Consider the following 24,379-nt stretch of genomic DNA (forward strand, 5'->3'; position numbering starts at 1 on the left):
AGAATTGAGAGTAGGAATAGCATGGTGGGACCCTGACCTTGTGCCGTATCCTGGTGAGCGTACACACACTGCAGACAGGGCTCGGAGCATGGCCTTACTGTAGCCCACACCTTGACTCTCCTGTGCAGGGTCCGGGGTGTTTCTAAGAAGAGAGGTAAGTTTCTTTTGGATATTAAAGTTCATATTAAAATTGTTTTAGGTAGTAGGTACCACTATATTAATACTTATAAGAGGTCGACTGATATTGGATTTTAGAGATTCGATAATAACGTGTTGAAAGGCAATAACATATTAATTTGCAGATATTTGTAAAATCAATATACTGAATATTCTTAGTCTTTCCTTCCTGTGATGGGGTGGCCCAGACAGAGGCTACAAGAGTCCAGATGCAGTTTATTGTGTAACCAAAATACCAATAATAACCAGGGAAAAAAGTTTGATGCATAAGGCAGAAATTTTAACTATAAACATGCCTGAAAATCTACGGGGACTCTTGAGACGTCACTGCTTCCAGCTGCTTCCTCAAATAGATGAGGTAAATAAAATATGCAATCTTTCAAACAATTAAAAACGATGTATTTTAGTATAAACACTTTAAAGTAAACATTGTCAAAATTAATTAACAGTAGATGATGAGCGATCGCTCATCATAAATGTCTGGTACTCATTGATTGTGAACTGCTAGGAAAGAAACCGCTGGAAAACACTGTATCAAGAAGTTGGAGAATGTGCAACAGTGCTGTGTCTTCACTTTGAAGCATTCAGCACAAGCAAATGATACTTTTATTTAATTAAATCTTAGCCTTTTTAAGTTTTTTGAATCACATTAGGCCAAATTGCGATTCCCGTCTTTCCGTCCCTGACTTTAAGACCTCTTTAAATGATAATTAATACTTATGTTATACCACTTAAGATGTAAGACTTTTTAAGACATAAAAAAAACAAAAATGCGGGAACCCTGTAATTTCTGTCACCAAATAGAAATGTAAAATCCCTAGCACTGAGTTTTCAAAAAGTTTTCTTGATCAAGTGCCCCTGCAATTGGTCGACAAACAGATACTGCCACCCCAAACTTACAGTACACCATTGTGAGCCGATGTTGCTGGTCGGGATGCTCAAACAAACAGAGGAATGATTTGATATCACCTCAGAGACACATTGTTTACACATTTTGGAGGATTCAACCTACAAATGGATACTTCTTGTTGACTCTGCATATTAAAGGAATGTTCTGGGTTCAGTACAAGTTAAGCTCAATCGACAGCATTTGTGTCATAACGTTGATTACCACAAAAATTAATTTAGATTTTTGATCCTTTTCTTTAAAAAAAGCAAAAATCGAGGTTACAGTGAGGCACTTACAATGGAAGTGAATGGAGACAATGAAAGTGAATGTGGCCACTTTTTGGAGAGTTTAAACACAGAAATGTGAAGCTTATAATTTTATAAAAGAACTTGAACTAATTCTTCTGTTAAAACTTATTATTTGAGCTGTAAATTTGTTTAAAATTTCATTTTTACAGTTGTTTTAGGGTTTGTTTATATTACATCGTCATGGAAACGAAGTTGTAAAACTGGCAATAACTTTCCACAGAAAATATTTGTAAGTAATTTTATCACACTAAAATCATGTTTACACACATATCTTTTGTGTCTTGTGGCTAAACTTTTGAAACAGTGAATATTTTAATATTTTAATTGGCCCCTATTCACTTCCATTGTAAGTGTCTCACTGTAACCTCGATTTTTGCTTTTTTTTTTTTTTAGAGCAAACGAGGGACGAGTCAAAATACATTTTTGTGGTAATCAACATTATGCCACAAATGCTGTCGATTGAGCTTAACTTGTATTGAACCTGGAACATTTCAAGTTGGGATAGGAGAAAGTATTTTAACATTGAAAAAAAAAAAATATATATATATATATATATATATATATATATATATATGTATATATATATATATATATATATATATATATATATATACTGTATGTGATATATATATATTATATATATAGTATATATATATATATATATATATATATATATATATATATACACACACACACACACACACACACACACAGACACACAACATAATTCCCATAGTTCAATTTATATTATTCCATAGTTTTGATTATTTTTTTTGTGTGGATTTTTCCCCTTTTTCTCTCAATTTGGAATGCCCAATTCCCAATGTGCTTTTAAGTCCTTGTGGTCACGTAGTGATTTGCCTCAGTCCAGGTGGCAGAGGACGAATCCCAGTTGCCTCCACGTCTGAGATCATCAACCTGCACATCTTATCACGTGGCATAGCGCGTGTGGAGGCTTCATGCCATCCACCGCGGCAACCACGCTCAACTCACTCAGCACGCCCTGGGATTCTAGCAAACTCCAGGGGTGGTAGCCAGCATCTTTACCACTGAGCTACACAGGCCCCAGTGTTTCAAAACATTTGACTGGTATACACACACACACACACACACACACACACACACACACACTGATAAGCCACAACATTAAAACCACCTGCCTAATATTCTGTAGGTCCTCCTAGAGCTGCCAAGACAGCATCACCACAATTTAACAGCAGTTATCTGAGTTACCGTAGACTTTGTCAGTTCGAACCGGTCTAGTCATTCTCTGTTACCCTCTCTCATCAACACGGCATTTCTGTCTACTGAACTGCCCCTCACAGGAAGTTTTTTGTTTTTGGCACCATTCGGAGTAAATTCTAGAGACTTTTGTGCGTGAAATTCCCAGGAGATCAGCAGTTACAGAAATACTCAAACCAGCCCGTCTGGCACCAACAATCATGCCATGGTCGAAATCACTGAGATCAAATTTTTTCCCCATTCTGATGGTTGATGTGAACATTAACTGAAGCTCCTGACCCGTATCTGCATGATTTTATGCACTGCACTGCTGTTGATTGGCTGATTAGATAATCACATGGATGATTGTTGGTGCCAGACGGGCTGGTTTGAGTATTTCTGTAACTGCTGATCTCCTGCGATGGTGCCAATAACAAAAAAACATCCAGTGAGCGGCAGTTCTGCAGATGGAAACGTCTTGTTGATGAGAGAGGTCAACAGAGAATGGCCAGACTGGTTCGAACAGACAAAGTCTACAGTAACTCAGATAACCTCTCTGTACAATTGTGGTGAGAAGAACAGCATCTCAGAATGCTATTCTGAGATGCGGTTTGGCGCTGTTTTGGCGGCACGAGGGGGACCTACACAATATTAGGCAGGTGGTTTTAATGTTGTGGCTGATCGGTGTATATACATTTGAAGCCAGAAGTTTACATACACTTAGGTTGAAGTCATCAAAACTAATTTTTTAACCACTCCACAGATTTAATATTAGCAAACAATAGATTTGGCAAGTTGTTTAGGACATCTACTTTGTGCATGACACATGTAATTTTTCCAACAATTGTTTACAGACAGATTGATTCACTTTTAATTGACTATATCAAAATTCCAGTGGGTCAGACATTTACATACACTAAGTTAACTGTGCCTTAAAGCAGCTTGGAAAATTCCAGAAAATGAGGTCAAGCCTTTAGACAATTAGCCAATTAGCTTCTTATAGGAGGTGTACTGAATTGGAGGTGTACCTGAGGATGTATTTTAAGGCCTACCTTCAAACTCCGTGCCTCTTTGCTTGACATCATGGGACAATCAAAAGAAATCAGCCAAGACCTCAGAAAAACAATTGTGGACCTCCACAAGTTTGGTTCATCCTTGGGAGCAATTTCCAAATGCCTGAAGGTACCACATTCATCTGTACAAACAATAGTACACAACTGTAAACACCACGCAGCCATAATACCGCTCAGGAAGGCATTCTGTGTCCTAGAAATGAATGTAGTTTGGTGTGAAAAGTGCAAATCAATCCCAGAACAACAGCAAAGGACCTTGTGAAGTTGCTGGAGGACAAGTATATATATCCACAGTAAAACCAGTCCTATTTCGACAACCTGAAAGGCTGCTCAGCAAGGAAGAAGCCACTGCTCCAAAACCACCATAAAAATGCCAGACTACAGTTTGCAAGTGCAAATGGGGACAAAGATCTTACTTTTTGGAGAAATGTCCTCTGGTCTAATGAAACAAAAATGGAAACATGGGGGTGGCAGCATCATGTTGTGGGGGTGCTTTGCTGCAGGAGGGACTGGTGCACTTCACAAAATAGATGGCATCATGAGAAAGGAAAATTATGTGGATATATTGAAGCAACATCTCAAGACATCAGCCAGGAAGTTAAAGCTTGGTCGCAAATGGGTCTTCCAAATGGACAATGACCCCAAGCATACCTCCAAAGTTGTGGCAAAATGGCATAAGGACAACAAAGTCAAGGTATTGGAGTGGCCATCACAAAGCCCTGACCTCAATCTGATAGAAAATTTGTGGGCAGAACTGAAAAAGAATGTGCGAGCAAGGAGGCCTACAAACCTGACTCAGTTACACCAGTTCTGTCTGGAGGAATGGACCAAAATTCCAGTAACTTACTGTGAGAAGCTTGTGGAAGGCTACCCAAAACATTTGACCCAAGTTAAACAATTTAAAGGCAATGTTACTAAATACTAACAAAGTGTATGTAAACTGACCCACTGGGAATGTGATGAAAGAAAGAAATCATTCTCTCTACTATTATTCTGACATTTCACATTCGTAAAATAAAAGTAGTGATCCTAACTGACCTAAGACAGGAAATGATTTCTATGATTAAATGTCAGGAATTGTGAAAAACTGAGTTTAAATGTATTTGGCTAAGGTGTATGTAAACTTCTGACTTGTATGTATATACAGTGTTTATATACAGTATACATATGACCTGCTTTAGACATGCAAAGAAATACTAGAGGTATTACAAGGGGTTGCTATTTGACATTGGTACAAGATGATTTATTTTACAATGCTTCAATAAAATTTGGGAATCAGAAATCTGAGATCAGAAGTTAAAAACATAAATACGGAACTACAAATTTTAACCTGTCTATGTGAACATCTTTGAAAATCCCCTTGTCGCCTGAAAATCTGGAAAATATGTAATAATATGCTAAAATGCAAAGTGCTTGGGATAAATAAAAGCTAAGAGCTTTCCTATTAGGCAGAAATTATTTAATTTATAATCATCTCTGATTTTAAACTAATCACTCTTCCTAATGACTATGCAATTACATTCAGATTATGTTGTGTGGAATGCCAAAGATTCATAATGTCTAATCAGAATTCACTCTAAATGTTTCACTCACATCAGTGGATCTACATAACCTAAAAAGGTCATTATTGACATTGAGTGGGGTGTAATATCTTTATTTGGCTCAAGTGACAAATAAACAGGGAAATGTGTAAAAAAATAAAATAGATTATTACTGAAAAACAAAACAATTATTCTTGCCACTTCCGATGTTTGAAACTTCCAAAAATGTATTGTGTGACTTTGCAGAGTTGTTTTTACCACCTAAATTCATTAACATTATTGCTTGATAATCTACCTGGATCCACCTAATAAAATCTGAGGAAAAAAAGAAAGGCTTCAAAAACAGAGATTTCATAAAGTAACTTTCTATTAATCCTTGCTTTGTGTCTCAAGTGCCCTTTGAGGATCAAAGAGGATGAATGCTGGGTTGATTGTTTAAGACAGATAAAGGCAGATGGAAGAAAGATTAAGAGACAGACAGACAACGAGAACAGAACACTCTGTTCTTAAAAAAAACAAACAAAACAAAACAAAACAAAACAACAACAAAAAAAAAAAAAAAAAAAAAAAAAACAAGAGAATAATGAGTTTCATAACTTACAGCTCCTCATTATTGAGGATGTGCATCAGCTCTTGCACTAAGCCATCAGGGGGCAGTGTTTTGCTCACTACACTGGTGAACAGTCGCTTGCCATGCTGCAGTTTTCTCCACGGAGTTTCCAGAAGAGAGTTACTTAACCCATAGATTCCTGCTGAAACAAACATGATCATCCACCACTTTCTGTGAGCTCTGTCTGAGTTAGGCACATCCACAAATCTGGTGCTGAACAAGTTAAACTGGTGTATTAGGGTATTGTGCTGCAAACAGACTACCTGTGTCTAGGAATGAACAAACCTGCTTTGAGATGAATGGGCTCTGAATTGCCCTTGTTTCCATAGTAACACAATGTGTCTTCATTGGCTCTGCATCCAACAACATAGCGAGAAAAAACAAGTTAGTGCTCATTGCTTAAACACAATTAAACACAAATTACAGCTATATTTGGTTTATCTGACATAATGATACAGATAACATTTCCATGGCAATATAATAAAAATACATTATATAGAGAAGTGTAGAATTTGAATAAATCTGCGCCCACAGCAAATCAACACATATACTAATAAAACAAAGTAGCAGAACAAAAATACACACAAAAACATTGTCTCATCTTCCAAGTTTTATGGACAGAGTTAAACCGCACTCATTAACACTACACCAGTCAACATCCTTGTTAAAAAAAAAAACAAGACAAGAGAACAAGAGAATAAACCAGATTAAATTAGGTTGATACAGCTTTGCTCTCTTGTTTTTGCCGTCTTCTTGTCATTAGGAGCTGGTCTGTGCTGAAAGCAATTATCTACAGAATGAAAAATATGCATTTTCCCATGGTTGGATATCTCAATGCAAGGACCGTTACTGCTAGTTTTTTCTAGTGTTCCAGAGTTCTGAGGGTTCTGAAGTCCATTTCTTTCTGTCTGTCAGTCTGTCAATTATTCTTGCCACTTCCGATGTTTGAAACATCCAGAAATGTATTGTGACTTTGCAGGGTTGTTTTTACCAATGCAATGCTACCAAATACTAACAAAGTGTATGTAAACTTCTGACCCACTGGGAATGTGATGAAAGAAATAAAAGCGGAAATATATCATTTTCTCTACTATTATTCTGACATTTCACATTCTTAAAATAAAAAAGTGACCCTAACTGACCTAAGACAGAGAACATGTTCTACAATTAAATGTCAGGAATAGTGAAAAACTGAGTTTAAATGTATTTGGCTAAAGTGTATATAAACTTCTGACTTCAACTGTATGTAAAATAAAACTTTTATCAGGCTACTAATATGACTGGATCCTTCAATTCATGTGTGTACATTTTAAACATATTTTTCAAAAATACTATTCATTTCTTTAGGTGTTACATTTTTCACAGTGCACCTTTAATAGATAGAAATTGTGTAAATGTAAAGCATGGTAGTACTCTCTCTGTTCTTCATCAGTTAATGATGCCCAGTTCATTTTATCTGCTCCCTAAACTGTAATTAAGGAGAAGAGTAAACCTTCTGTATGTAAAGTATGAGCACAGTCACTCCATCATTAACTGATCTGATCTGATTAGACATGGCTCTGTTTTCATACACATTAATCTAATGAACTGACACTCAATGAAGTTGATTACACCAGATGGAACTATGGTGATTACAGTGAACCATGTCTGAATACACAGCAGAATGTTTCAGAGGAGAAAAAGTCTAGAGTTTTTGCTTTGCACTTTACATTTTATGGCCCAGAGGTGCAGTTGGATGGCACTGGAAGGAGAAATTGGCAATTTAAGGTTTTTGAAAGCACTCTGACAGGGACCACAATAGTGCCAGAGGAGAATTGGAAGTGATGGCAAACCACAACGGAAAGAAATACAGACAGACAGACTGTCAGACAGACAGAAAGAAATGGACTTCAGAACCCTCAGAACTCTGGAACACTAGAGCCAGTTCTGTAAATGCTAGGGATTAAATAAGTATGCAGAATAAATGTCCAGAATGCTGACTTTCAGTAAAAAAATCTGTTTTTGGAATCTTCAAATTAATGTTTGCTAATGTATTTTGTTGAGCTACACTACTTTTTAAGCAGATTAAGTGCACAGAGGATGGAGATGCGAATACAAAGTTTATTTTCTCTCTGTATTTAGCTTCATTCATCTACCAACTGAAAACAATGTTTATATTATAGTTTTGTAGATCAAGGTTATAATAGTTTTACATTTTTAATTTAGTTTAGTTTTCATTTTGTTTGTTAGTTCTTTATTAGTTTTAGTTTAGTTTTAGTTTTTAAATATTTTATAGTTTAGTTTTTCATTACATTTAGTTTTTATTTTAGTTTGAGTTTTTATATCAAATGATACATACAGAATGGGGAAAAAGGCATTTGTGCAACGTGGGTCGTATAGCTGGACACCCAAATGCACAGTTTGTAAATAATAATTATAATAATCATTTATTTATTTATTTCCCTTTTTCACCCAATTTGGAATGCCCAATTCCCAGTGCAACTTTAAGTCCTCGTGGTCGCGTAGTGATTCGCCTCAGTCCGGGTGGCGGAGGATGAATCCCAGTTGCCTCCGTGTCTGAGACCATCAACCCGCGCATCTTATCACGTGGCTTGTTGAGCGCATTGCCACGGAGACATAGCGTGTGTGGAGGCTTCACGCCATCCACCGCGGCACCCGCTCTCAACTCACCACGCGCCCCACCGAGAATGAACCACATTATAGCGACCACGAGGAGGTTACCCCATGTGACTTTACCCTCCCTAGCAACCAGGCCAATTTGGTTGCTTAGGAGACCTGGCTGGAGTCACTCAGCACACCCTGGGACTCAAACTAGCAAACTAGCGAACTCCAGGGGTGGTAGCCAGCGTCTTTTACCACTGAGCTACCCAGGCCCCCATAATAATTATAATATTAAAAATCTTCATTTTAATAAGACCAACTGAATTTCATTACTGATATTACAGTAGAAGAAAACACATAATTCCGATTTAAGAATGCTTCTTTTTTACACACACACACACACACACAGAGAGAGAAAGTCAGAATAAATAACTGGATATTATATTGTTTCTGTTCTCTTAGTTTTAACATCATGTATTGGCAACACAACGAACAGTTATTTAAATAAAGGAAACAAATGTGGAATTTAAAAGTTAAAATACAATTCCACAATTCTACATTTAAATGCTTGTACTATTTAAAAAAAAAAAAAAACGTACAGCTGTATGAATATGACCTGCAATCTCTTATTTAACACTGTGGCCATGGGTAAGTGAACATTTGATCAAGATGGCGCCGCGCTAGTGGCAGCCTGTTGCAGTAGCTCCAGTTGTACAAGAATTTCCCTTGGGGGTAAATAAAGTATGTATGTATGTATGTATCCAAATCAGTGAGCCTAATAGCTGAAACTGGGACATTATTATATTTTTTAGAGAAATGAAAGGACCACTGGACACACCGCGTAAAACCAGGACCGACTTCTGGTCACTCTAGTTTTCTAACTGCTTTGCTTCTCTCCATGATGTACTGTAGTGATTCCCTCCTGCTCTGTCTTTGCTTATGTAATGAGGACAATAGGCCATCTGCTTGTGCCATCGCCGCCTAGTGGCATTTTCATGTTACGGTAATGGCGGGTTTAAAGGTTAAAAAAACCTATCGCAACAAAAACGAAAACTAAATATTTTTGTATGATTATTTTTATTTTAGTTGAGTTTTTTCAGAGCCATGAAAATGTATTTTAGTTTCAGTTTTTACAATTATGTTTATTTTTATTTCAGTTAACAAAAATTATTTTTTACATTTAGTTTTAGTTTACGATAATGACCTTGTTGTATATATAGATATAATAACAGCTCTGACAGGAAACATCTGTTCATCTAACTAACTGTGTATATCACTGTGCAGCACCCACAAGGAATAAGCTCTGTTATTTTTTTACACGTCAGGCACTATATCCTCTAGAAGGATACATTTGCTTAATAGATTAATGCTTTAATGTAAATTAGTTTCCTTAATAATTTATTATGTAGAAACATTTCATGAAACCATTAAGGCACATCTTGTACCTTATTGGTTAAATTTATAACTTCCCATCATATCAGATATGTCTATAAAAAGAAGCTGCTTTGAATAAAATACACCGGCAAAACCAAAGAGGTTATAGTCTTGTCTGTCTCTACTAATGCATTCCTTTCAGTGAAAGGGGTGCATAAGAGCCAAACAGCCCTCTAATGATCTATTAATGCAGTATAATCATAGCTAAAAACCACAAAATGAGACAAAGTTACGGTATTTGTTTTAGAGGCTTTGATATTGTTGGACATATGCTGAATATTTTAACTGTTATTTCACTAAAAAACTCATATAGTGGTAAAAAGGGAGGGCTGATGAAGAATGTTCCAATATGGTCTCTTCAAGAAAGTCAGAAAGTAATCATTTAGAAGACACTTTAATATCCAGGACACTTATTGCAGGGACAATCCCCTTGGAACAATCTGAGGTTAAGTACTCAAGCATGCAATGGTTCCAAGACCGCCCATTACAAGGTTGGAACCTACAACTTTTAGTTTAACAGTTTTAACCATAATGCCAAACTACTCAAAGATTTTAGTATAATACACCCAACTAAGTCCCAAGAATCTTTAACTACACCCTTAACAGTACAATACTACCAAACTACAGCCATAAATGCCACACATAAAATGCTCCTCTAAACTGAGATCTTAAAATATACAAAAAACTTACAAGTGAAAGATTTAAATATCAGTTTGAAGAGGTCAATTAAAACTTTCCCCCCCTGGGGTCCACTTACAATGTCACTAAAGTTTTGTGCCAAAAATAGAAAGAATTTAGTTTTTTTCTTTCCCTGCAAAGCGGCAGGTGCAACACACAGCCAGGAAAAAGACAAGATTTTACAGACTTTACTCTTATCTTTTGTTCTTCTAATGATTAGGATGATATTATCTATCCTACTTCCACTGTTTTATCTTACAGTGAACTGGGACAAGTTTCTGAATATCGAATAGGCGTCATTGATGTGCAAATGTGGGCGGTCATGTGTTCAAATGTATGCATCTGCCTTGACATAAATAAGCTGCCGAAGAACAGAAGGAGCTGTTTTTGCAGCTCTGTTTAATATATGCTCTTCTTTCACTGCAGGCAGTTTTGAGTTCTAAAAGTTTTGATTCTGAATGTTTTTATAGAACAAGGAACTCTTTTATCTCAGAAGATCAAGGAAAGATGTGATTCCTCATGATATGACCTCTGTAAAGATTTTTTAGCTCTTAATTTTTGTAATATGGTATCTATATACCCTGCGAAAGCTAATAACAACACTGACAAAGCGGAGTCTGAATACCAAACCTAAGAATACAACTGGGGAAATCATTCAATGGGCTGAAATATTATATGAAACATTTGGTTATTATCACACTTGTCAGTCACATCCCTGTAGAGGAACAAACAAAACCTCTTTATTCATTTGGAAAGGCCGCCTCAATTTACAGGAGATAGCAGTATTGATTTCAGCACAAAATGCCCATTGAAATTCCTCAGAGTTTATCTGGACATGTATCTTTTTGTGCTTTGTAATTGAAAAAAGAAAGGGAGAGACAAATAAGTTCAATAATGATCTTGTTTATTAAAAGGGTAAACAAATGAACAACAACCCTGTTGCTATATTTATCTGTTTCATTACTATGTTTGGGACTCTCATGAGTGGCCTTCCAATACATTGCATTTATAAATACAGGCTTGAAGGGGCATTGACAAATATTATCCCTCCGGCCTTACAGATAACATCACAGACTTAAAGGGATAGTTCACCCAAAAATAAAAATTCTCTCATCTTTTACTCACCCTCATGCTATCCCAGACGTGTATGAATTTCTTTCTTCTGCAGAACACAAACAGAATTTTTTAAAAGAATATTTCAGCTCTGTTGGTCCATCCAATGCAAATGAATGGTGACCAAAACTCAGAAGGCCAATAAAACACATAAAGGCATCATAAAAGTAATTCATAAGACTCCAGTGTTTAAATCCATGTCTTCAGAAGCGATATGATAGGTATGGGTGAGAAACAGTTTAATATTTAAGTCCTATAAATCTCCACCTTTGACCAGCCCCAATCAATAGGTGGCTGAATTTGAAAGTGAAGATTTACAGTAATTATTATTACTTCATTTTTAAAGTACTTAAATATTTAGCTGTTTCTCACCCGTACTTATCATATCGCTTCAGAAGATATGGATTTAACCACTGGAGTCTTATGGATTACTTTTATGCTGCCTTTATGTGATTTTTGGAGCTTGAAAGGTCTGGTAACCATTCACTTTTACTATTGTGTGGCCCAACAGAGCTGAAAAATCTTTAATATTCTAAAAATCTTTATTTGTGTTCTGCAGAAGAAAGAAAGTCATACACATCTGGGATGGCATGAGGGTGAGTAAATGATGAGAGAATTTTCATTTTTGGGTGAACTATCCTTTCAAGTAATACATCACTACATTTAGCAGACAGCCTTTCAGCAAGCTAAAGGATGGGGTGGTGATGTCTTGCCCAGAGACACTAGTGCACAGCTAACTGCTCTGATTAATGAATGTGGAAAAACAAAAGAAAAACAAAAAGGACAACTCTACTTAAATGATAATAGTCAAATCATAGGACAAAGGATTAGTACCATTAAAGGCGGCACTCAAGCAAAAGTAAGGAATTGATTTATTAAAGGAGACAAGACAAAGAGACAATCTTAGAGTTCACTGTTAAAGGACATTTTCCTATCAAGCTGATTACAACCCGCAGTGATTAAATCGCGGCATGTCAGCAAGTCGCTGGACTTTTTGTCACTAGTAGGTATTCCCAAAATGAACTGATGAAAAATGTGTGCGCCGATACCGATATGCAGAACAACATATGCAGATACAGAACCTAGTTTGGGGGTTCTGCTTTTTCTAGCTTCGAGTTTTTAGCGTTAATAAATTCATTATATTCCTTGCTGTGTCGAGTTTTAAGGTTAGTAATAAAATTAGTTGTGTTAAGTGTTAATGTTAATTCCATCTTAATAAATTTTCTAGCAGTGCAAAGCTGACAAATTGCAACTCTGCCATGCAATTTGTAGTAATTTTCTTTCACACAGAATGAGTTGTCAGCTAATTGTCTGACACATTGTTCTAACCCCTTTTGACAGGAAATAATTGGCCTGGTTTTTAAACAATCGTCGATGTACTATATGATGCAGATAATAATGATGCAGTGCAGATAATTACTTTTATCTGCCAACACCAGTGTTTGGAACAACATGACGGTAAGTAACTGATGGCAGAATTTTTATTTTGGGTGAACTATCCCTTTAAACTCTGATCAAGTCTGTCTAGTTGTCGCATTTTGTGTCAAATATCTGACTCTCTAAGAAAACAAGTTACTTAAGAGTTACTTTGTTGCTGCAAACTGCTGTCAGTGTGAACACATCTTCAGGTTACACATTTGCTAATGTTAAATGCATAGCATAGACACCCAATACACTCACATTTAAAACAACAACTTCCATAGTTAACTACCATTTCACCCAAAAGCATCCAACAAAAATTATTTGAATAAATGCCTTTTTTCTGACCTTTAATATGCAGAATCACAAAATCCCATCTTCTTACATCACCTCAAATTACTCTGCTTGGAGAAAGCCACACTGCTGGAAACATGCCATCTGTTCTGACTATTATTTAAATATACTTCTTAAGCTCGTAACAGCTTCTGTACATAAGCAGGTGGGTTCAGCAGTGCCTGCTGTCCCTCTCAAAGAACCCAGAGATTAGACAATATTATCACTGTCATGTCATTCTCATTACAAATGATAAAGAAAATGAGTTCATGAAAACGAGGCACTTCATTTTAGCATAATTTTAGAGTTATTTGTAAATTTTAGAGTACATTTGTAAAATTAAAAGTTGTATATGTTAATATTAGTTAATGATTTATAAACTAGCATGCACAACTTTATTTTACAGTATCATCCTGTAAAACTAAATTATTATTTTATTTGGCACAAAAAAATAAATAAAAATGTGACAAGCATTACAGGTAGACTTCGGAAATAATATATATATAAATTAAAATAAAATACATTAAAAAAAATTATGATATGAACCCTTTAAGGTTTAAACTGAAATGCTCCAATTTCACTAATTTAGAGGAATTGCTAATTTGTCTCATTTGTTATGTTAGCTATTTAAGCACTGACACTTCAGTCAACCAAGATATTTGCATTACACCACTCACCTGAAGTCAGCAGTCAGGAGATTAAAGCCATTATATAAATGACCATCTGAAGACACTTTACGGAGGTAAGCAAAACTGTCCAAGTTATCCGTCAAAAAGTTGGACACCAAGGAACCTGAGTGAAGATGACAAATGAGGACAACCATGTATCAATTATCCAATTTATTACAACCAATGAAGTGTAAGAGGAGAATTTGGTTGTGAACTGCTTCATAAAATTCAGTCCATTACTTAAGACTCTAAGTAAAGAAACAAGTGTAGATAGTAGGCAAGTTTTTTTTTAGAAGACAATGCAAAAATGAAAGCAATTTGTTAAACAACATGTACTGAGCCATGTTACTTGTGCTCTAACATGCAGCTGTTTGTGTGTATATCCTCCGCATTACAGCTGAGATGTTTGCAATATAATTAGTGACATGGTCTGGGAACAGAGGGGTGTGTTCTGTTTGACAAGCTTTTGATGGTAAGTGGTAGTGAGGTGTCAGCCTATAAAGAGGCCTTGAAGAATCCAACAGATATTGATGCGATGACAGTGAGGAGTCCAGTTCAGCTGAGAGGAGATCTGTGAGGAACAGCTGGTGGAGGACTCTGGCTCCACATGCCAAATGCACACGCTCACAAGAACATGTCAACAATAGTTAACTTAGGCCTTACTGTAAATTCCACGTAATATTTTGCAATCTTTAGCATTGTCGGTAAAAGTTAAATAGCTTATAAGTAAAATAAGAGATCTTATTTCAGCTAAATTAATCTGTGTCAAATAATTTTGTAAAAAAAAATGTTTTTTTAATTTTTTTTCAAAATGTAAATAAAAAAATATTATTAAGAAGGATCATTTTGGAGCTCAGAAAACTAAAATACACAGAAATGTGTCATGATGCTTAGAAATCAAGAAATTCTTTAACCTTAATAGATTAATTAGAAATGTATGTTGAACAACAAACCCTCAGGTGTATGAAAGTTACATTTGGAGGCATGTATGTAAAGAGGTGCTGGTTGCACGATAAGACTCTGCCTTAGCCAGCCCAGTAGTCTGTGATGTATGATTGCATACAGCAACATTTTCTTGGAGTACAGATATGTGGAAGATCTTCTCTACCTCTCCCCTGTGCATCTGGATTTGGCCTTCCCTCCAAGTAATTGGTCAGTGCCGCCAGTTTTCCTCGTTTGCTAATTCCCAGCCATGACCCGCCTTCCTTCCCTTCTTCCATGTCCAAACCTAATGATAGAAAACAAACACACAAACTGAAAATAAATCCCCTCTTCTGGACATAATAATAAAAAACAGCAGGGGAGCAGATTTAGAAGACCTGAACAGCTCAAGTGTGCTCAGTTCGAATGACCTAGACTTAAAAAAAAATTCTCATCTTGATACTAAAAAGAAAACAAGTATAGCAATTTATAGCCGTAAGCACATTGAGAAATCCTGAAGTGAACCCTTTATTTCACAACTGAATCAATAAATTCTGTCTAAACACAAGCACTACATGGCTTCAAAAAACAGCCCATGTGGCACCAACAATCCAATCGTGTGGCAGAAGTGCAGTGCATAAAATCAGGCAGATACGGGTCAGAAGCTTCAGTTAATGTTCACATCAACCATCAGAATGGGAAAATATGTGATCTAAGTGATTTGGACCATGGCATGATTGTTGGTGCCAGATGGGCTGGTTTGAGTATTTCTGTAACTACTGATCTCCTGGGATTTTCAAGAACAACAGTCTCTAGAATTTACTCCGAATGGTGCCAAAAAAAAACAAAAAAAAAATCATCCAGTGAGGGGAAGTTCTGTGGATGGAAAGGCCTTGTTGATGAGAGAGGTCAACAGAGAATGGCCAGACTGCTTCGAACTGACAAAGTCTACGGTAAATCAGATAACCATTCTGTACAATTGTGGTGAGAAGAATAGCATCTCAGAATGCTATTCTGAGATGTGGGATGGAGCTGTTTTGGTGGCACGAGGGGTCCTACACAATATTAAGCAGGTGGTTTTAATGTTGTGGCTGATCTGTGTATATACAGTTGAAGTCAGAAGTTTACATACACCTTAGCCAAATACATTTACACTCAGTTTTTCACAATTCCTGACATGTAATCGTAGAAAACATTCCCTGTCTTAGGTCAGTTAGGATCACTACTTTATTTTAAGAATGCGAAATGTCAGAATAATAGTAGAGAGAATTGTTTATTTCAGCTTTTATTTCTTTCATCACATTCCCAGTGGGTCAGAAGTTTACATACACTTTGTTAATATTTGGTAGCATTGCCTTTAAATTGTTTAACTTGGGTCAGACGTTTTGGTTAGCCTTTCACAAGCTTCTCATGATAAGTTGCTGGAATTTTGGCCCATTCCGCCAGACAGAACCGGTGTAACTGAGTCAGGTTTGTAGTCCTCCTTGCTCTCACATGCTTTTTCAGTTCTGCCCACATATTTTCTATCGGATTGAGATCAGGGCTTTGTGATGACCACTCCAATACCTTGACTTTGTTGTCCTTAAGCCATTTTACCACAAATTTGGAGGTATGCTTGGGGTTATTGTCCATTTGGAAGACCCATTTGCGACCGAGCTTTAACTTCCTGGCTGATGTCTTGAGATGTTGCTTCAATATATCCACATAATTTTCCTTCCTCGTGATGCCATCTATTTTGTGAAGTGCACCAGTCCCTCCTGCAGCAAAGCACCCGCACAACATGATGCTGCCACTCCCATGGTTCACGGTTGAGTTCTTCGGCTTGCAAGCCTCACCCTTTTTCCTCCAAAAATAACGATGGACATTATGGCCAAACAGTTCAATATTTGTTTCATTAGACCAGAGGATCTTTGTCCCCATGTGCACTTGTAAACTGTAGTCTGTCTTTTTTATGGCAGTTTTGGAGCAGTGGCTTCTTCCTTGCTGAGCAGCCTTTCAGGTTATGTCCATATAGGACTTTTTGTACTGTGGATATTGATACTTGTCTACTTTTTCCTCCAGCATCTTCACAAGGTCCTTTGCTATTGTTCTGGGATTGATTTGCACTTTTCGCACCAAACTATGTTCATCTCTAGGAGACGGAAAGTTTCTCTTTCCTGAGCGGTATGATGGTACCTTCAGGCATTTGGAAATTACTCCAAGGATGAACCAGATATGTGGAGGTCCACATTTTTTTTTTTTTCTGAGGTTTTGGCTGATTTCTTTTGATTTTCCCATGATGTCAAGCAAAGAGGCACCGAGTTTGAAGGTAGGCCTTAAAATACATCCACAGGTACACAAGTCAGTACACCTCCTATCAGAAACTAATTGGCTAATTGTCTAAAGGCTTGACATCGTTTTCTGGAATTTTCCAAGCTGCTTAAAGGCACTGTTAACTTTGTGTATTTAAACTTCTGACCCACTGGAATTGTGATATAGTCAATTAAAAGTGAAACAAGCTGTCTGTAAACAATTGTTGGAAAAATTACTCATGTCATGCACAAAGTAAATGTTCTAAACGACTTGCCAAAACTATAGTTTGCTAATATTAAATCTGTGGAGTGGTTTAAAAATGAGTTTTAATGATTTAAACCTACGTATGATCCTTGGCATTCTAGCTGTCAATTTGTCCAGATACTCAGGTGACATTTCACCCCACGCTTCCTGTTGCACTTGCCATAGATGTGGCTGTCTTGTCGGGCACTTCTCACGCACCTTACAGTCTAGCTGATCCCACAAAAGCTCAATGGGGTTAAGATCCATAACACTCTTTTCCAATTATCTGTTGTCCAATGTCTGTGTTTCTTTGCCCACTCTAACCTTTTCTTTTTGTTTTTCTGTTTCAAAAGTAGCTTTTTCTTTGCAATGCTTACCATAAGGCTTGCGCCCCTGAGTCTTCTCTTTACTGTTGTACATGAAACTGGTGTTGAGCGGGTAGAATTCAATGAAGCTGTCAGCTGTGGACATGTGAGGCTTCTATTTCTCAAACTAGATACTCTGGTGTACTTATCCTCTTGTTTAGTTGTATATCTGGCCTTCCACATCTCTTTCTGTCCTTGTTAGAGCCAGTTGTCCTTTGTCTTTGAAGACTGTAGTGTACACCTTTGTATGAAATCTTCAGTTTTTTGGCAATTTCAAGCATTGTATAGCCTTCATCCCTCAAAACAATGATTGACTGACAAGTTTCTAGAGAAAGCTGTTTCTTTTTACCATTTTTGACCTAATATTGACCTTAAGACATGCCAGTCTATTGCATACTGTGGCAACTCAAAAACAAACACAAAGACAATGTTAAGCTTAATTTAACAAACCAAATAGCTTTCAACTGTGTTTGATATAGTGGCAAGTGATTTTCTAGTACCAAATTAGCAATTTAGATTACTGATTGTTTACTCAAGGATAAGGTGTTGGAGTGATGGCTGCTGGAAATGGGGTCTGTGTAGATTTGATCAAAAATGACTTTTTTCAAATAGCGATGGTGCTGTATTTTACATCAGTAATGTCTTGACTATATTTTGTGATCAGCTGAATACAACTTTAATGATTTAAAGCACCAATTTCCTTCCAAAACAGCAAAATCTGTACATTATTCCAAACTTTTGGCCACCAATATATATATATATATATATATATATATATATATATATATATATATATATATATATATATATATATAGTATATTTTCATAGATATTTTATATTTTATGGCTAGAGTAGGTAAATGAAAAACGATTATAGTGTATTTCAATAAAATACAAGACTATCTGCCAAAAAAGTATATTTAGACTTCAAAATAAATAAATTATCATGAGCTGATTTTGTGGATTTCTAAGAATTTTTTCTGTAAAGTATGCTTTAAGAGAGACAGGGGACTTTACTCACAGTTGTTTGGTTCAATATCTGTTAGTGATCTGTTACACATATGTAAGTTACAGTGTAAATTACTATGGTGATTAACACCGGTAAAGGCCCACTCACTTTCATGGTACCTAAAACCCAGGATTGACGCAAAGTTTGCAAACTAATGTAAAACTTACCTTGCTAGTAACCGAAACCGGCTTCATGGTGCAGGCCCCTGTTCTCCTCATTAACACCAAAATACTCCACCATTGCTCATCTACAACCTACACTTCACCCCTCCAAACAGATAAGGGCTTCTCCTTAAGTGGCAGAATTTATTCTTGCCACTGCACATAAAAGCAGCCATCAATTAAGGGCCACCTGGTGCTGTCTGACCCCAAGATTACAGAGGGGGACATAGACAAACAAACAACAAATGTCCATGACTATTTTTTATTGGGAGGGGAATGACTGATTTCTGTTCTAAAATTTATTATTTTGCAGACTGTAGGTCGTCAGTCAACTGAACAGTTCTTACTCTTTGAGGGTGGTCAGCTGAATACTAAAAATGGACACTCAATCAATATGATATCAGGAAAGGAAATGATAATTATCCATAGAGCTTGATTGAGACTGAAAAGTTGAATAACCACTGTTGTGCCATGAAGCAAGACATTTAACCTTAATAATTATCTTTTTGAGGGGCCTGGGTAGCTCAGTGGTAAAATACGCTGGCTACCACCCCTGGAGTTCGCTAGTTCGAATCCCAGGGTGTGCTGAGTGACTCCAGCCAGGTCTCGTAAGCAACCAAATTGGCCCGGTTGCTAGGGAGGGTAGAGTCACATGGGGTAACCTCCTCGTGGTCGCTATAATGTGGTTTGTTCTCAGTGGGGCGCGTGGTGAATTGAGCGTGGTTGCCGCGGTGGATGGCGTGAAGCCTCCACACGCACTATGTCTCCGTGGCAACGCGCTCAACAAGCCACGTGATAAGATGCGTGGGTTGACTGTCTCAGACGTGGAGGCAACTGGGATTCGTCCTCCGCCACCCGGACTGAGGCGAATCACTATGCGACCACGAGGACTTAGAGCGCATTGGGAATTGGGCATTCCAAATTGGGAGAAAAAGGGGAAAAATCCCCCCCCCCCCAAAAAAATTAAAAATTACCTTTTTGAGGTGGACGTACAGTACAGTTCTGACTGTTTCCCTGTATCCTCAGGAAAAATAATCATTTATTTGGACAAAAAAAAAAAAAAATGCCTCTCTCAACTGAATGTTTTGACAAATGACAACCGTAGTCTACACTGGATAAAAATTCAGTAGACTTTCAGAGGATAAAAAAAAACCCATTATACTTTTATTATACAGTGCTTATATAGAGCTGGAGAGCTCAATTTAAATCCTAAATATAGAACCTTTATTATACAAAGCTCATATAGAGCTGAAGAGCTAATAAACCCTAAATATAGTACCTTTAATAACTCTTTGAAGCCAGGGCTAACAGCCGCAAAATGTATTTGGACACTTAAGCTACACTTAAATATGTATGAATGTCATTGCATTAGATAAAAAAACACCAAGCTAAATACCATTTATTTTAAAGACAGCACAAGTACAATGTTCAAGCAAAACATTTCATGCAAAGAAGCTTGTTAGGTTTTAAATTACACAAAAATAAAACAATGGATACTGCCATTTTCATGGAAAAATGAAGACAAAACGTTCGGATACTTTCTGGTTGTCAAACCTGTGGTAACTCTGCTTCATACATTCACTAAAGATGACACTGTGACCATGCCACTTGGTTTGATCATTTGTTAACTAAATCAATTTCATACATTTTGTTGGGGGGGGTGGATACATGAACTACTCTCGATATAATTGTAGCAATGTAGTTCATTTCGAATGAACTCTGTTGACATAGAAACCAACATTGAATTCCTTAATAAAACAGCAAACAAGTACCAGAATTGAACCCCATTTTTGGATATTAATTATTTGTCCTATCGATGAATAAAACAAATTATATTTACCACTGAGGATCTCACTGTTGGTGCCCCAGAAGTCTGCAGTCTTGGATGGCCTATTGTACAGCTCATCTCTGTTAGCAGCCAGAATAAGCCTGCAGTTGCACAAAAAAATGGAGGTAAATCACACAGGGTGCATCTCAATCAGTTTCCTAGTTCAGTAGTCAGGGCACTGATCAGTGAGTCGGCCATTTTTAGAACTGTCTCATTCACAAAATCGTTCCAGTGCACTGAAATGTTCGCTCCCTAAAAAATCCCACAATGCACCGTAAAAACCAGGGAGCATCGTTTCTCACCAAGTTCCCTTACTGGAAATGTCATCATGTCTTCTGAAGTCTTTCAAGTCGTAGGAAGACGAGCACAAGTGTAAAACTATGAAGTCCAAGCTTTATTTTATCTTTAAAAGAGATGCTGAAAAGACATTACTCTTTCATTCATAATTATCAAGAAAGTGAAACAATCTTTAAAATATTTGAGTTGTTAAAAGAAGGTTTAAAATACACTCCTATACATTTTTATTTCTTTATGCCATTTATCTGTTATAATATCACTGTACATTTGAATATCTCCAAGGAAAATGAAGGATAGTGTCATTTATACAGCAATGGTGCTGATTAATAACAGCGGGTTTCAATGATCGAGCTCATTAACGTGTCGCAGGTGAGTCATAAATGTCCCAATGTTCAGTGGATCATACCCTTACCAGTGCCTGAATTCGTGTTCACGCTTGTGATACAGTTGAAAGTTCAGTAACAAGAAGGAAGGAGTTGGGAAGCAACAAAGAAGTTCAGGCAAGTGTTTATTTTCTGCCCTCTCACACAGTTCACACAAACGTCTTTGGTGGCTTTTAACTCAAGGTGCTCAAACAGTTTTCTTAATGGTTTCGTAAACAACTTCTCAATAACGTAAACTCTCAATAACATGATCTCTCAATAACATAAACTCTCTGTAAACGCCAACACCGCACTCTCGTGTCACTCTCTCCCCACATACCCCCACCACCCGACTCAGGCCAGGGCAACATCCGGCCCCCCACCTCCTGAGAGAGCGCAGCCCCCAGCCCTCTGTTGGATTCATCTGTCTGCAAAATAAAGGGGAGAGAGAAGTTCCGAGCATGTAAGAGCAGCCCTCCATAAAGTGCAGATTTTACTTTTAGGAAAGCCTGTTGACATGACTCCGTCCACTGGACCGGATTGGGAGCCCCCTTTCTAGTGAGATCAGTCAGTGGGCTGGTGACGTCAGAGTAACTAGGCACAAACCTTCGGTAGTAGCCAGCCAGCCCCAGGAACTGTCTCACCTCCTTTTTGGTCTTGGGCTTTGGGCAGGCCGCGATCGCTGCGGTTTTGTTAATTTGGGGTCGCACCTGCCCACGACCCAAGTGGAACCCCAGATACCGAACTTCCACCCGCCCAATTGCGCACTTCTTTGGGTTGGCCACGAGCCCCGCCCATCGCAACAACCTCAGGATAGCTCTCAGATGTTGCATGTGCCGCCGCCAATCATTACTATAGATGATGATATCCTCCAAATAGGTGGCGGCATATGCCGCATATGGCCTGAGAATCTTGTCCATGAGACACTGGAACATAGCGGGGGCCCTGAACAAACCGAATGAAAGAGTCACTAATTGGTGTAAGCCGAACGGTGTGAAAAAGCAGTTTTTTCTCTGGAGATTGGAGTTAAGGGGATCTGCCAATAACCCTTTGTTAAATCTAGTGTCGAATAAAATTGAGCCACGCCCAACCAATTGAGCAATTCATCATTCCGGGGATATGGGTATGCATAACATTTGGAAACCATGTTGACTTTCCGATAGTCCACACAGAAACAGACCGTCCTGTTGCTCTTGGGTACCAGAACTACTAGGCTGGCCCATTACGCCCATCTCGAGCATCGCATCCAATTTTTCTTGAACAACCTTTTTTTTTTGGTGCTCAGGAAGGTAGTAGGGATGGCTATGAACCACCACCCCCGGGGTGGTCTCAGTATGGTGCTCTATGAGGTTTGTATGTCCGGGGAGAGGCGAGAACATGTCTGCAAATTCGGCTTGCAACTTGGCTACCTCTGTAAGATGTGACGGTGAGAGGAGGTCACCACACAGGACCGGGGTAAACTGATTAGGTTTGAAAGTCACCTCCGGGCCGAGCTCCGCCCTCTCTGGGACTATCGTCGCCAAGGCCATGGGGACCACCTCCCTCCAAGATTTTAGGAGGTTGAGGTTATAAATTTAACGTGCTCCGCCTCTATCCGTTCGCTTAACCTCATAATCAAGATCTCCCACTCGCCGTGTGACCTCAAAGGGCCCTTGCCACTTGGTGAGTAATTTAGAGCTTGAGGTAGGCAGTAATACAAGGACTTTATCTCCTGGTGCAAATTCTCATAATCATGTTCCCCTACTATGGAGCCGGCTTTGCTGTTCTTGAGCATGGAGCAAATTATTTTGTGCTAATTGCCCCAATGTGTAGTAGTTGTGCTCTAAGGTCATGAACGTACTGAATTTCGTTTTTGCTCTGTGAAGGCCCCTCCTTTCAAGCCTCCCGTTTGACGTCAAGCAGGCTGCGTGGCCTACGCCCATACGGGAGCTCGAAGGGGGAAAACCCCGTGGAGGCTTGCGGGACCTCCCGGACCATAAATAATAGTGGTTCCAACCACTTATCCCAATCCCTCGCACCCTCGTGCACGAATTTACGAATCATATTTTTTAGGGTTTGATTCAATCGCTCGACCAACACATTGGGTTGAGGGTGATAAACGCTGGTATGGATCGATTTAACCCCCAATAATTCATACAGTTCACTTAGTGTACACGACTTGATCGGTGAGGATTTCTTTCGGAATCCCCACCCGGGAGATAATTTTGAAGAATGCCTCCGCAACACTACGTGCTGAGATGCTGCACAGGGGCACTGCTTCCGGATATCACGTTGCACATTCCACCAGGACTAATACAAAGCGATATCCACGTGCCGACCGCTCTAATGGTCCGACGAGGTCCATGGCAATTCTTTTGAAGGGTAACTCAATTAGCGGTAGAGGGTGCAATAGCGCTTTTTTGGTGGCCAGTGGATTCACCAACTGACATTAACGACACGATGCACACCACCTGCAAATGTCTACGTGGATGCCCGTCCAAAAAAATGGGCCATAATTCGGTTAAGTGTTTTTTCCTGTACTAAATGGCGAGCCATCGGATTATGGTAAGCCGCCTGGAAGAGAGTTTCCTGATGGCTCTTCGGCACTAATAACTGGGTTGTATTCCCTTTTGTTTAAGTGTCCTGTGTCATTCGATACAACCGATCTTTAATAAATGAAAACTATGGGTATGTGAGCATGATGTTAGGTTGGAACTGTTGATCATCGAATACTCTTACTTGATCAAAAGTGTGTTTGAGGGACTCATCACATGACTGCTCTAGAGGGGAATCCCCTTCAGGGAGCTCCCTCATTTTGACGTAGAGCAGACATAAACGGCCCTGGCACCACTACCAC

At 38.2% G+C, this 24,379-nt stretch overlaps 1 protein-coding gene across 4 annotated transcripts in view; it reads right to left on the reverse strand.

Moving 5' to 3' along the window:
- LOC127432592 (transport and Golgi organization protein 2 homolog) overlaps positions 1-24,379 on the reverse strand; it is a 57,484-nt gene that overhangs the window by 2,446 nt on the left and 30,659 nt on the right. For 3 of the 4 annotated variants that reach the window (XM_051683888.1, XM_051683879.1, XM_051683897.1), the window contains exons 3-8: positions 20,897-20,985; positions 15,174-15,293; positions 14,075-14,189; positions 6,105-6,172; positions 5,811-5,961; positions 38-142 (exon numbers count right to left, since the gene is read on the reverse strand). In XM_051683888.1, coding sequence (XP_051539848.1) covers positions 38-142; positions 5,811-5,961; positions 6,105-6,172; positions 14,075-14,189; positions 15,174-15,293; positions 20,897-20,985 — 648 coding nt within the window. The remainder of the gene's footprint in view (positions 1-37; positions 143-5,810; positions 5,962-6,104; positions 6,173-14,074; positions 14,190-15,173; positions 15,294-20,896; positions 20,986-24,379) is intronic. The other variant, XM_051683906.1, reaches the window with a different exon arrangement.

This window comes from Myxocyprinus asiaticus, chromosome 4, assembly GCF_019703515.2.
Source record: "Myxocyprinus asiaticus isolate MX2 ecotype Aquarium Trade chromosome 4, UBuf_Myxa_2, whole genome shotgun sequence".
In the NCBI taxonomy this organism is placed as follows: domain Eukaryota; kingdom Metazoa; phylum Chordata; class Actinopteri; order Cypriniformes; family Catostomidae; genus Myxocyprinus; species Myxocyprinus asiaticus.